Here is a 14,657-nt window from a genome sequence, read left to right as displayed (position 1 = left end):
TAAGGAAATCTGCATTATTCTAAGTGTTAAATCACTGTGTCAGAAAAAAATAAGGAAAAAATGCCTAAGGATCTTCCATTTAAATTAATTTAGAGTTGGGGCAGCACTACTCTGTCACACAGGTAAACTTAATTGAGTTATTTCAACATGGGAGTGGTTCCATGAGCATCAAGATCATGTTTTCGATCTGATCTGGGAAAGCTGCAATCAAGTGTCTCTTATTATTATGAAATCACTTAAAACTGCTGGACTGTGGTCTATTTTAAAGACATTCTTAAAAAATCTGGTATATACAGTGTAAAATTACACTTATCAGAAAAAATAAATTCATGCATTCACTCAGAGACGTTAACTGAGTCCTGAAACCTGCAAGATGTGCCAGGCAGTGAATCTTTCCTTCAGCATCAACTCCAAACTGGAGAGCTGATGGTATTCTGGCATTTGTGGAAGAAATCATTTCCAGTACAAAGGACAAGTGGTGAAAATCATGAAGTTTTTTTTTGGGGGGGGGGAGGTGGGAAATCAGTCAAATCTGTTGATAGGCAATCCCACAAAATTGAAAAAAATGAATGATTTAGAGCTTTTTACTCAAGTCTGCTCAGTGAAGCAGCAGCAGCAGCATCTGGGAGCTTGCTAGAGATGCAGTACCTTGGTCCTCACCCCAGACCTGCTGAATCAAAACCTGATTTTTTTTAACATTTTTTTTTATTGAGTTATAGTCAGTTTACAATGTTGTGTCAATTTCCAGTGTAGAGCACAATTTTTCAGTTATACATGAACATACATATATTCATTGTCACATTTTTTTTTCACTGTGAGCTACCACAAGATCTTGTATATATTTCTCTGTGCTATACAGTATAATCTTGTTTATCTATTCTACCTGATTTTTAACAAGATCCCCAGGAGATCTGCATGCATGTTCAAGTGTGAGGAGCATCCATTGAAAGCATAGATTTGGTAATTAGCCTGTGAAGGATGGAACCCCACCTCTGCCACTGACGAAGCTGTGTGACCCGGAACAAGTTCCATAGCCTCTCTGTGCCTCAGTTCCCTCACTGGGGAGCATGGAAATAGTACCAGTGCTTATGTGGTAAGTATTACATGACATAATACAGGTGACGTGCTTACAACAGTGTGCACAATGAGTGACCAGTCAGTGCTAGTTCTTCTGTCCTTTTAGCCATCACAGGGTTCCAGATCCAGAATAATAGAGTCTAAGCTGTAGCCCATAGAGGTGCCCACTTTCTGACAGGTTTATAATCAGGCAATGAGGAACTAGACTCAGCCTACAAAAATCCAGCTTCCCAACCTGCTGTCATTTCAAGCCAAACTGCAGGGTTTACTTATGCAATGCACAATGCACAGCTGCTTACAAAACAGGGGCCACTCCAATTCAGACTGAGTGAAATCCTGCATATGCATTTTGTTCAGTGGGTGTTGAATGGAACAATAAGGGGACACATTTTCTATCCTGGAAATCTCCATTCTCATTTTGTACCCATCAGTTTGTCATATATTAAAAAGTCTGATGAAACTGAGTATTAAAAATAACGTGGCACTCCCAAACGCTCGTGGAGGGAATGGAAGATGATGTAACCTTTTAAGGAAGCAGTTTGATAATCTCCATCAAGTGAAAAGTATCTATCAACCTTGACTCAGAAATTGGGTTTTAAAAATTTATTCTACACATATACGTGCAACAGAAGGCAAAGATACATATATAGAAAGCCATATGTATGTATGTATATATTACATGTATATATGTGTATTATATGTATATGTGCATATACTTTAGAGCATTGATTTTGATAGTGAAAAAGGAAAAAAACAAATCAACTTAATGTCCATCAGTAATGGTTAAATTATGGTACAGCCACTAAATCAAACCAGTATAAAGAATGAGACATCTCTCTTTGCAGTAATGTGCAAAGATGCACAAGGCACATAATAAAACAAGCTGTAGAATATACATATATATGCACACACACATACACACATAAATATACGATCATGTAAATGGATAAAAATATAGGTATTTTATATAACCAGAATATTTATTAAAATAAGAAAATGTTAATGATCATGTTCAAAGAAGACATCCTGTTACACAGGCATACCTCGTTTTATGCACTTTGCTTTATTGCACTTCACAGACACTGCTTTTTTCACAAACCGAAGGTTTGTGGCAACACTGTGTCAAGCAAATCTATCAGAGTCATTTTTCCCAACAGCATTTGCTCACTTTGAGTCTCTGAGTCATACTTTGGTAATTCTCCCAATACTGCAAACTTTTTCATTACTATTATATTTGTTATGATGATCTGTGATCACTGATATTTGATGTTACTACTATGACTTGCTAATGGCTGAGATGAAGGTTAGCACGTTTTAGCGATAAAGTATTTTTTAATTAAGGTGTGTACATTGTTTTTTAGACATAATGCTATTGGCATACTTAATAGACTACAGTAGAGTGTGAATATAACTTATCTGTACTGGGAAACCAGAAAACTCATGTGACTTGCTTTATTGAGACATCTGCTTCATTGCAGTAGTTTGGAACTAGACCCACAATATCTTTGAGGTATGCCTGTGTATCTTTCTGTGTCCTCTTACTGTTTGAATTTACCTTGTGAGTCTGACAGTAATAATTGTTAAGAAAAAGTAGGGAGGGTGCTGGAAGCTCTAAAAAACATAACATTTACTCCTCCAGGAACCAGAAAAAGAAGAAAAAACTAAGCCCAAAGTTTGCAGAAGAAAGAAAATTGTACACAAACATCAGAGCCAAAATAAATGAAATAGAGAATAGAAATACAATAGAAAAGAATCAATGAAATTAGTAATTGGTTCTTTGAAAACACAAACGAAACTGACAAATGGTTAGCTAGATTAGGACAAAAAAAAGACTCAAAATCAGAAATTAAAGAGGAGATATTAAAACTGATACTACAGAAATACAAAAGATCATAAGAGACTACTATGAACAACTATATGTCAACAAACTGGACAACCCAGAAGAAATGGATAAATTCCTAGAAACATACAACTTACCAACACTGAATCATGAAGAAATAGAAATCTAAACAAACCAATAATAAGTAAAGATATTGAATCAATAATTAAAAACTTCCCAACAAAGAAAAGCCGGGACCAGATGGTTTCACTGGTGAATACTACCAGACATTTAAAGAAAAATTAATGTCAATCCCTCTCAAACTCTTCCAAAAAATGGAAGAGGAGGGAACAATATCAGCCTCATTTTATGAGGCCAGCACTACGTCACCCTGGTAACAAAGCCAGATAAGGACACTACAAGAAAACTACAGGCCAATATTCCTGATGAATATAGATATAAACATTCTCTACAAAATACTAGCAAACTGAATTCAACAGCACATTAAAAGGATCATACACAAGGATCAAGTAGGATTGATCCCTGGGATGCAAGGATGATTCAACATATGCAAATATGTAAGGTGATGGATGTGTTAATTAACTAGAGGGTGGGAATCCTCTTACAATGTGTACATATAACAAAATCACCACAATGAACACTTTAAATATCTTATAATTTTATTTGTTATTTATACCTCAGTACAGCTAAAAAAATGAAAATAAAAATGTATACATAGTACAAAGGACACTGCAAAGCACACAGCCAATAAGTAACTAAATGAGTAAATTTAAGTAAATTTCTCCTTTAAAAATGTGATACATCACATTAATATAATGAAGATAAAACATCACGATCATCTCAATAGGTGCAGATAAATAATTTGATAAAATTCAATATCCTTTCATAATAAAAAGTGAACAAACTGGTTATAGAAGGGATATACCTCAATATAATAAATGCCATCTATGGCAAGCCCACAGCTAGCATCATATACTCAATGGTGAAAGGTTGAAAGCTTTTCCTCTAAGATCAGGAACAAGACAAAGCTACCCACTCTCACACTCATTCAACATAGTACAGGAAGTTTTAGCCCACGCAATCAGGCAATTAAAAGAAATAAAAGGCACCCAAATCAGAAAGAAAGAAGTGAAAGTGTTTGTTTGCAGATGACATAAACTTATATATAGAAAATCCTAAAGACTCTACCAAAGAACTGCTAGAACTAATAAATGAGTTCAGTAAAGTTGCAGGTTACAACATCAACATACGAAAATCAGCTGTGTTTCTATACAGTAAGAAAACAACAAACTATCTGAAAAGGAAAAAAAGAAATCCCATTATAATAAAATCAGAAACAATAAACACTTCAGAATTTAACCAAGGAGGTGAAGATCTGTATACTGACAACTAAGACTTTGATGAAAGAAATTAAATACAAATAAATGGAAAGACATCCTGTGTTTGTGGATCAGAAGAATTGATATTATTAAAGTGTCCATACTACCCATACTATCCAAAGCCATCTATAGATTGAATGCTACTGCTATCAAAATCCTAATGACACTTTCACAGAAACACAAAAACAGTCCTAAAATTTAGAACCGCAAAAAACCCTGAATAGCCAAAGCAATCTTGAGAAAACAGAACAAAGCTAGAGGTATCACACTTCCTGATTTCAAACTATATTACAAAGGTTTAGTAATCCAAACACTATGGTACTGATATAAAAACAGACACACAGACCAATGGAACAGAATCAAGAGCCCATAAATAACCCCCCACGTATATGGTCAACTAATACTTGACATGGGAGCCAAGAATACTCAATGGGGAAAGGATAGTCTTATTAATGAACAGTATTGAGAAAACTGAATAACCACATGCAGAAAAATGAACCTGGACTCCTATCTTACACCACTCACAAAAATTAGCTTGAAATAGATTAAAGGCTTAAACGTAAAACCAGAAAAGGTACAACTCCTAAAAGAGAACACAGGAGAAAAACTCCTTGACACTGGTCTTGGCAATGATTTTCTGGATATGACACCAAAATCACAAGTAGCAAAAGCAAAAATAAGTGGAACTACATCAAACTAAAAAGCTTCTACAGAGCAAAAGAACAACAAGATGAAAAGGCAACCTACAGAACAGGAGCAAGAATCTGCAAACTGTATTTTGGTAAGAGGTTAATATTCAAAATATATAAAGAAGTCATACAACTCAACAGGGAAACAAATTACTGAATTTTAAAAATGGGCAGAGGAACTGCATAGACATCTCTCCAAAATGATAAATGCTGGAGAGGGTGTGGAGAACAGGGAGCCCTCCTACACTGTTGGTGGGAATGTAGTTTGGTGTAGCTGTTATGGAAAACAGTATGGAGATCTTCAAAAACCTAAAAATAGACTTACTATATGATCCAGGAATCCCACTCCTGGGAGTATATCCAGAGAGAACTCTAATTTGAAAAGATACATGCACCTCAATGTTCATAGCAGCACTATTTACAATAGCCAAGACATGGAAACAACCTAAATGTCCATTGACAGATGACTGGATAAAGAAGCTGTGGTATATTTATACAGTGGAATACTACTCAGCCATAAAAATTATAAAACAATGCCATTTGCAGCAACATGGATGGACCTAGAGATTGTAAGCCAGAAAGAGAAAGAAAAATACCATATGATGTCACTTATATGTGGAATCTTAAAAAAAAAAAGCCAAATGAACTTATTTACAAAACAGAAACAGACTCACAGACATAGAAAACAAACTTATGGTTACCAGGGGGTGAAGGGGGCGGGAAGGGGTAAATTGAGAGTTCAAGATTTGCAGATACTAACTACTATATATAAAATAAACAACAAGTTTATACTGTATAGTACAGGGAACTATATTCAGTATCTTGTAATAACCTATAATGAAAAAGAATATGAAAACAAATATATGTATGTATGTGTATGACTGAAATATTGTGCTGTATACCAGAAATTGACACAACATTGTAAACTAACTATACTTCAATAAAAATAAATAAATTTTAAAAATTGAGCACTTAAAAAAAAAGCATACAAATAGCCAACAGGTACATGAAAAGGTGCTCACTATCACTAACCATCAGAGAAATGCAAATCAAAACCATGATGAGGTTGTCACCTCACACCTGTAAGAATCATCAAAAAAGTAAAAGATAAGTATTGCTGAGGATGTAGAGAAAAGAGAACCCTTGTACACTGTTGGTGGCAATATAAATTGGTACCACAACTACGGAAAACAGTATGAACGTTCCTTAAAAAAGTAAAAATAGAACTACCATATGATCCAGCATTCCCACTTCTGGGTATTTATCCAAAAGAAATGAAAACTGGATCTGGAAGAGGTATATGCATCCCCACGTTCATTGTGGCATTATGGACAACAGCTAAGGAAGTGGGAGGTCACGAGGCAGACCCTGGTAAGGGAGCCCAGGGGCAGACACTTCAAGTAACCACCCAACAGCCATTCCCCCCTCCTTTCTTCTCGTCAGAACCTGCATCCACCGACAGAGGTTAGACATGAAGGCTACTAGCCTTTCCAGCCTCCCCAGAAATCAGAAGTGGCCAGAGCTGGGCCAGTGACCATGTGCTGTGCAATGAGGCAGAAGGGAAATTCTTCAAGGATAGAATGTTCCATATGGTTCAAAAAAAAAAAAAAAAAGGCAAGGAAAAACCCTCACACTCAGTTGCATGGGAACATAATGCTTGAGATGGCAGCAGCCATCTTGCAATTTTGAAGAGTGATGCAGCTCACACACTCAGAAGAGCACAGAAAAAGGTTGGAAAGGGCTTGAGGTCTGATGATTTTCCTGAGTTGCTGAACCAATCCTGGAATGACCTAGCTCTACACCCCTTGGCAAATGAGGTAATACATGTTCCCATTATTCAGATCACTTTCTACTGGACATTCTATTATCTGCAGCTAAAAGCATCCCCACTGGTACAGCTGCCAACCACCTGCCTTACGTATGTACTAAAGACCCAATTAACAATCTAGCAAAAGGTTTGTTCCTTTAATCATGGCAGGAAAATAGATTCTTTGTATTGGGTCTAACTTTCTACGTGATTTTCAGAATTGCTTTTGATTCTTTCTTAGTAGAGGCAAAGGAAATAACACTGATTTCATTAAACATCCACCTTGTGTCAAGCACTATACGAGGCACTTTATCTAGGTTGAGTCATCACAGCAACTTCCAGACCAGTCCCTTGGGCCAGGAAAGTAAAATCGCATCTCTATTTTCTCCAATCTTATTTAAACAACCTGGCATTTCCTTTCATTACAAATGCAGACCACAAACCACCCAGCAGTGCTTGTGACTTTGCCACCTATGGAAATCACAGATGTATTCATCACACTGCAGTTGTTGAAGGTATCTCAAAATATCATTGACCCTCATCACCGTTCCAAATGTACCATAATCCTTAGGCCCGCAGCAAAATTGTATTGAATGTGTTAACAAAGCAGCACATATGCTACTGCATCACATGTTTTTAAAATGTTTTGGTAACTGAATGTTAATATAATTGGCTTCCTTTGTAATCCTATGTGTTTTATTTTATGCATCTCAAAATGTTCTTCTAAAAAGAAGCACTGGAGGTTTCACCAGATTTATAAAGGAGTCCTTGGAACGCAAGGGGTTTAGACCCCCTCTAACCAGTCCCCCTTGTGATCATTCTCAATACTGTTCGATCCACTTTCTATACTGGAAACCAGGGTAAGCTTTTTAAAAAGATAATTAAGATGACATTTCTCTGTTTAAACCTGAAACAAATACAAACGCTTAACGGGGATTGCCCTGGCCCTGCGGGATCTGCTTTTTCCCTGCTCATAGCTCCTCCCGGGTTTCAAATGCCCCGAGCCCTCTAACCATTGCTCACTCTGCTCCAGCCATGCCAGCCACCTTCCTTTTCTTGGACATCTCCAAGCAGTTTCCCACCTTGGGGGCTTTGTCCTTCCTGTCCTCTGCCACTTCATTCTCATGCTTCAGTGATGAGCTAGGACATCACCTCCACAGAGACTCCTTCCACGCTCTCGGGCGCCAGGCAGCACCCCTCCCCTCGCCTGCCCCGCCTGCACTGATTTCCTGTTTACTTCACTCAGAGCACTTATGACAACATAACTATACTGATTTTTGTTCACTGCTCAATCCTGGCATCTAGCAGGGTGCCTGGCACACGTAGAAACCTGACATTCACTGAATGAATAAATGGCAGAATAAGCGAATGAGGAAGCTATTATTAATCCATTTTACAAGGCAGGAAATTAAGGCTCCAGGATGTTCAATTACCTGTCCAAGGTCACCCAGTGGCAAAGTTATTATTTTAACCATAGTCCCCTAGGCCTCTTCCTTAGTCCTTCCATCATTCTTTCTAACTTCCTTTTCCCTGCTATGTTTCCACCAATCTGGAAAGCAGAACAGACTCAGTACAAGTTCTTATGGTGTGATTTCTTGAGACATTAGTGCTCCAGTGCTCAAGGATGTCTGCCTTACAAACCCTCAAAGCTATTTCCCTTGAGTATTTCCCGGAGGGCCAAATTAAGCAAAAATACATTACTTGGATTGAGTGGTTCTTTCTGTGTTTGTATGTCTCTCTCTCTACATACACACACTTTCTCATTTCTGAATCTTATAAATACAAATAATAAAATCAAATATCAGGAAGAAAATTCAGAAAAGGGCAAATGAAGGAAGGAAAAAAATTAGGTAAACCCAGAGCAAACCTCAGTATACAAAAATACACATTGTACGCAAGCTATGTGGACCACAGTTCCGGCCACTTGCTTCCTAGTAGCCAACATAAAATGAGAAATACAATCAGTAACATGACTTATCCTGGAGATTTAAAAAATTCCATCAATTTCCAGCAGAAGCACAAATCTTCCTGTTTCTAAGTCCTGAGAGAAATTCCTCTGGTGGGTCCTTATATTGAAAGCATGGTAGGATACAGTGGTCAGTATTTTAAACCACAACAGTATAAATAAATACATCAGGCTTCACAAAATGGTGTCGTATGGCATGCCTTCATAGATGTGGCTAGTATGACGCCAAAATCTACGCAGCATTCGCCCACTTTCCTATTCAAAGCATGGTCCCTGGACTTATCAGCATCATCTAATTAGGCATCACCCATTTTGCTAGAAATGCAGAATCTCAGGCCCAATCCGAGGCCTGCCGAATCAGAATCTGTATTTGATTAACAAGATCTGCAGGTGATTCCCATAACATTAAAGTCGTACAAACACTGGTCTAGCAGTTAAGCTGGATTTGAGGTAAAATTTGTAAGAAACTAGTATTCATTTATTCACTCATTCAACAAATATCTACTGATACCTTGGCAGTAGGAAATGATTTTTTTTAAACATAACATCAAAAGCACCACCATAAAGGAAAATATTGATAAATGAGATGCCATTAAGACTGAGTGATAAAGGAAGCCACAGATTAGACAATATTCACACCATCACCAAAACACAGAAAGTTGAGTACCTAAACCTGTACCGAGCACTGTCTTAACACCTAAATACAGCAATGAAACAAAAACTCTCTACTCTTCTGGCGTTTACATTCTAACTGAAGACAACGTAAACAAAATTAGCAAAATGAAGCAAGAAAATGGCGAAAGTCAGGGGACAGGGGGCAGTTTTAAACAGGGTGGATGGAAGGCCCCTCTGAGGCGGTAACCTGTACAAGGTCAAGGAGCTAGCTATAAAAATAGCTGGGGAAAGAGTATTCCAAGCAGAGGGAACAGTGAGTACAAACACCCTGAGACAAGAGAGGCCTGAAACAGCAAGAAGGTCAGTGGGGTTGAAGCCGAGTGAACAAAAAGTGGAGCAGGTAAACAGGGGCCAGATCCTGTGGGGCCCTGTCAGCCATTTTAAGTATCTGAGCTCTGACTGCCAAGTGAGATGAGAAGCCACTGGAGGAAAGGTAATAGGGAGCCATTGCAGGATGCTGAGCAGGGTAACAACAGAATGAAAAGCATTTTTAAGAAGACTGCTTTCTCAGAGGTACATGGACTGGCCCGAGTGAGAGAATCTAGCCCAGAGTACATATATCGCACTAATCCAGGAAAAGGTGATTGGTTCACGCAACTAGGTGGCAAAGACGTGCCACATAGGGTGGGGAGGATCTAGACGAGGGTGATAACTGAGGGCACTGCCAGAGGAAAGTGAATATAAGTGACACTGGAGGGAAAGAAACCCAGGACATAATGGCAGATTATTTATAGAGAAATGACAGAAGTTTGCGGTTCAATTTAATCAAGGTTTACAGATCACCTCCTGAGGGCAAAGCCCTATGCAGGCTGGGACGTGGGGGTGGAAACAGTGTCGAAGACTTGTATTTTCCCCTCAAAGGGCTTCCAACCTGGTATGCTTAGCCTCTGCCCCGCACCTTTCAAGCCTGAACTTCTTGGTTGCCACAGCTGAGGCTGGCACTGAGACTAGCTGATCTGCTCAAGTTAAGAGCTGGGTTTTTTTTTTGTTTGTTTGTTTGTTTTTTGTTGCTATTGTTGTTTTTAACCTCAGAGCTTGTTCTGTCTCCTTGGAGCAGGGGCCAAAGCACCTCAACTTGATTAGTATAAAAAGACAGATCTGGTTTGGCAGCCGGGCAAAAGAGAGGTCTTATTAAATGTCTTTGTGGCTCAGCACTGCAGACTGGCCCTGGGCCACCAGTCTTGGGGCAAGGAGTCCTTCTGATCTGTTTCCACCTGCATGACCTGATGGGTCTCTCACTCTGCCATTCCATTCTGGAGAAAAGCACAAAAAGGGGATGAAAGCAAGTTGAAGGAAAACATCTGGGAAAAAGAATCTCCACGAACTTGAAAATTGCCTACTGCCAGACTGCAAGGTCTTAAGAGCAGATGCAAATATAATGCAAATGATATGTAAATAGCCCCGTGGCCTTCTAAAAGGTTTTATACAACTGGAAGGGCCCTTGGGAAACTGCTAGCAGATAACAGTGACTCAGAAGCAGAGTGAACTATTTCAAGACAACTTTGTCACACAGCCCTTTGCTGCCCTGCTAGCACAGTGCACGGTGTTTAGTAATCTTTTTTCTCACTTGAATTAACCTCACCTGCTATAAATCAAAAAAAAAAAAAAAAATCAAGCCAGCCTCTGTCGAGGTTATCTAAGTTAATTACACTTTTAAAACACCATGTACCTTTAATTCTTCTTCAAACGCCTCTCTCACCGAAATAGAGAGAGCCAAGTTAAATGTGTCACTTCCTCCCTAGAACAATATTTGGCTCCAGTAGGTTATGAATGAAAGTGCCTCTCTTTCAGTTCTAGTTACTATGATACTTTGGAGGATTTTTTTTCCTACTCCACGGGAACTGGCACATTCTCTTCCAATATCCACACGCTGTATTCAAAGTGAATCCAGAAAAAAAAAAAAAACCAACAAAAAACCTCACATAGTTGTGAAATCCAATTCACTTCAAGGAGCTGTTGGAAAGCTATTCATTAAGAAAGCCTGCCCTGTCAAGTCTGCTGTCGTCCTGACAAACCTAACGATGCACTTTAAAATGAAAAAAAAAAGCACGTTGGATTATAATGGGTTAAAATTCTGTCTACATTTATGTATTTAAAAGAGGACACCCCCATCAGATACGCATTTTATCAGAGCCATACGATGAACTGAATAGAAAGCAACACAGGGGGCAGTTATTCTGGGTTACAGACCCGGGGATTGCAAAAGCAACTTACCTTCACCTTAATGACGGAAACAATAATAGTGTAATCAGCTCCCCCAACTTCTATTACTTTCTAGTGCTCTAATATTTGAGGGTGCTTCAGCTTTTGACAGGAGGGTCAAAGGAAGGGAAATCTGTTTCATTTTTGAGAATTAAAAAAAATCTCACGTGAAAGGGCCTCCAGAAAGCTACTGGGCAGAGGCATCTGGGGAGATGCCACGTCCGCCTTAAAACATGAACAAAGCGCAAAGGCGCGGGAATCCCAACCGAGAGATTGAAAGAGGCAGTGGGCGGGGGGAGGGGAGGGGGAGAGGAGACGGACAAAAGCAAGAGATAAACCTCAAGAGACTCAAAAAAGGACTGTGTCAGACAAAGAGTAACAAAGAGAGATGGAGAACAGCCAGGGGCGCTGCTCCCACAACCGGAGTCCGGGGCCGGGCGGCGGGGCAGGGCCGGGCCTGGCAGGCGGCGAGCGCCCCCCCGCGGCCGGGGCTGCCTCTTACCTCCTGGGCGAGTTTCTGCTTGAGCACGAGCGCGGCGCACAGGTAGCCCGCGCGGCCCACGAAGAGCTCGTCGGAGCCGCACTCCAGGAAGGAGACGGGCGCGCAGACGGCGCACAGAGCCCGGAACTTGGCCAGCGGCTGCACGTAGTCGGACCGGCCTAGGGCGTGGTACACAAGAGTAGCCACGGCGTACACGCCGGCGCCCCCGAGCAGGAAGGCGGCGCGGGTGTCGGCGTCCGGCTCGCCCCACTCCTCCGCGCGGGCGCACGCGTCGATGAGGCGCTTGGCCGAACGCAGGTAGCGCTCCCGGGCCCCGGCGAAGAGCGGGCTCTGCGAGACGTGGTAGAGCATGTAGGCCACCCCGGCCACGCCGCCGTATAGACCCCCCTGGCAGCTGCTGGCCGCGGCCGCCGTCCCCCGGGCCTCAGCGCCGCCCCCGAGCGGGGGCAGCTCCTGGAGGATGCGCTCGATGGTGGCGGTGACCAAGGGCGCCACCGCCTCTTCGCACTGGCCCGCCAGCAGGCTGCCCTGGTAGTCATCGAAGCGGTTGGCGAAGCAGCGCTTGGTGTCCATGCTGCCGCCCGTGCCCCCCAATGCCGAGCCGGGGTCCGTTGGAGGGCGCGCCCTGCGGTCCCGCGCACCACCTCTCGCTCTTGGAGGCACTCGGATGGCGGTGGATGCGGCCGGGATGGAGCGAGGAGGCTGAGACGGGAGGTGACAAGAGGAGGCGGGCGCGAGGAAGAAGCACGGAGCGGATTGCCAAGTGGGGCACCGGGCTGCCGCGAGGCTCCCGAGTGGCCCGGGCGAGCGCGGGGGATGCGCGTCGTGTGCCCCCCTCACAGAGGCCGCGCCCTCGCCGAACCCGCCCCCTCCTGCGCCGCCGCAGCTCGGCCGCCTCTCCAAGGGGCCGAGGTGATCTCCGGCAGGGCCCACGCGGGGCCCGCGCCACTCCTCCCGCTCCGCCCTCGGCTCCTCCCCTCCCGGCGGAAGGCCAGGGACGCGCGGGACACCGATCCGGAACGCTGAGACTGGGCGTACACACACCTGGCGGCGGAGGTGAAGACCTCGAGTCCCTCGTGTACTCCACCGGTGGCCCTCCTCGAGTCAGCAGGTCAGCGTCACCTAGGAGCATGTTAAAGATGCAGCAGCTGAGACTTTGCTCCAGACTAGTGAATCAAAATCGGCATATTTAGCAAGATCCCCAGGTGATTCGCACGCACATTAAAGATTGAGAAGCCACTGAACTAGTCTAGAGTACTGGGGAAAAAACTGGGTGCCCTCCTGAAACTTGGTTTTCATCTTGGTCACTTTGGAGTTCTCATTCTGAGTGTTTCACCCCAAAGGCGGAGGGATTTGAATGCATCACGTTTCATGCATTAAAACGGTGAAATGCCTCATAGGGAAACTTTCTCTCGGCCTTGGCTGTCCTGTTGTTTTTCTTGGCGTATACAGAAGTGAAAGTTCAAAGAAGCACACCGGGATAAGGTAAGGGATGAGGGTTCGGTCTTTCTCCCAGAGACCGCCCTCGCCACCCTCGCCCCTCCCGCCCCCCCCCATCCAGTTCCTTCATAGTGAGGGCCCTATAAATATCTTGAGGTCATTAACTAGTTAATATCAGGGTAAACGATGTTGAGATTATTAATTAATCGTTTTGACCCTTTTCTCTGTGTCCTTCCCTCCTTTCCTTCCTTCCCGTTGTTCTTCCCTCCTGCTTTCTTCCTCCCCATCCCACCCAACCCACCCACCCCCGGCCCAGGGTTTTTGAGAGTCTCCTATGATCCTGGACCCTGAAAATAGATGGATAAACAAAATGGACATGACCTCTTGGAGCTTACAGTCCAGTGGGAAAGATGGAAAATGAACAGTTGCACACATGAATTGCCTTTCTTTTGCTCAGCTGTTTTAAAATAATTCTTCCTTTCCCAAAGTGTTGACCAGTGACGGCCAAAAAGGTCACCTTTCCCAGGGGTATTTGCATTTGGATAGGGAGTGTGCAAGGCACAAAAGAAGTGACTCATGGAAAAGTTTCCGACACTTTGTGGGGAGAGCAACGACTCCACTTACTTGAAAGGCCACTTTTGCTTGGAGGTAATTTTTTTCCTCAAAAGTGTTAATTGTCACAGTGTTTTGGAAGAAGAGATTAAACAGCCTGCCCCTCCGTCCTTCTCCTTGCTTGATGTATTCTGGAGGAGTTCAGTTTGCCAAGATTACTGGCAGGACTGACACTTCCACAGAGTAGATGGTATGGCCTCCATCCTCCTGTAGTGTGCCAAAACCAGGTTTCTTTTCAATGATAATAATACAAAGCTAAGTCAGTCCACTTTTCAGCAGGGAGCGTGACGGGCCAGGGAGATCAAAGGATCAAGTGGAATGTTTCATTTCTCCTTGGGGCTTCTTCCTCATCCCCCAATCATAGTAGGCATTACAAGTGATTTTTTTGTCCCTTTAGACAAGGAGACATAAAATGCAAAACTTCTCAGGCAGAAATGAAGCCTTACTCCACTTTCTCCCTCCCTACCT

General features: G+C 42.4%; 1 protein-coding gene across 1 annotated transcript in view; it reads right to left on the bottom strand.

The window, feature by feature from the left end:
* Positions 1–13,120, bottom strand: part of LANCL3 (LanC like family member 3) — a 90,358-nt gene extending 77,238 nt beyond the window's left edge. The window contains exon 1 of the mRNA XM_074359670.1: positions 12,138–13,120. Within this exon, the coding sequence (XP_074215771.1) occupies positions 12,138–12,710 (573 nt within the window). The 5' untranslated portion in view covers positions 12,711–13,120. The remainder of the gene's footprint in view (positions 1–12,137) is intronic.
* Positions 13,121–14,657: the final 1,537 nt, after the last annotated feature.

Source organism: Camelus bactrianus, chromosome X (assembly GCF_048773025.1).
Source record: "Camelus bactrianus isolate YW-2024 breed Bactrian camel chromosome X, ASM4877302v1, whole genome shotgun sequence".
NCBI classification, from domain to species: domain Eukaryota; kingdom Metazoa; phylum Chordata; class Mammalia; order Artiodactyla; family Camelidae; genus Camelus; species Camelus bactrianus.
This window is presented reverse-complemented; position numbering and strand designations above follow the sequence as displayed.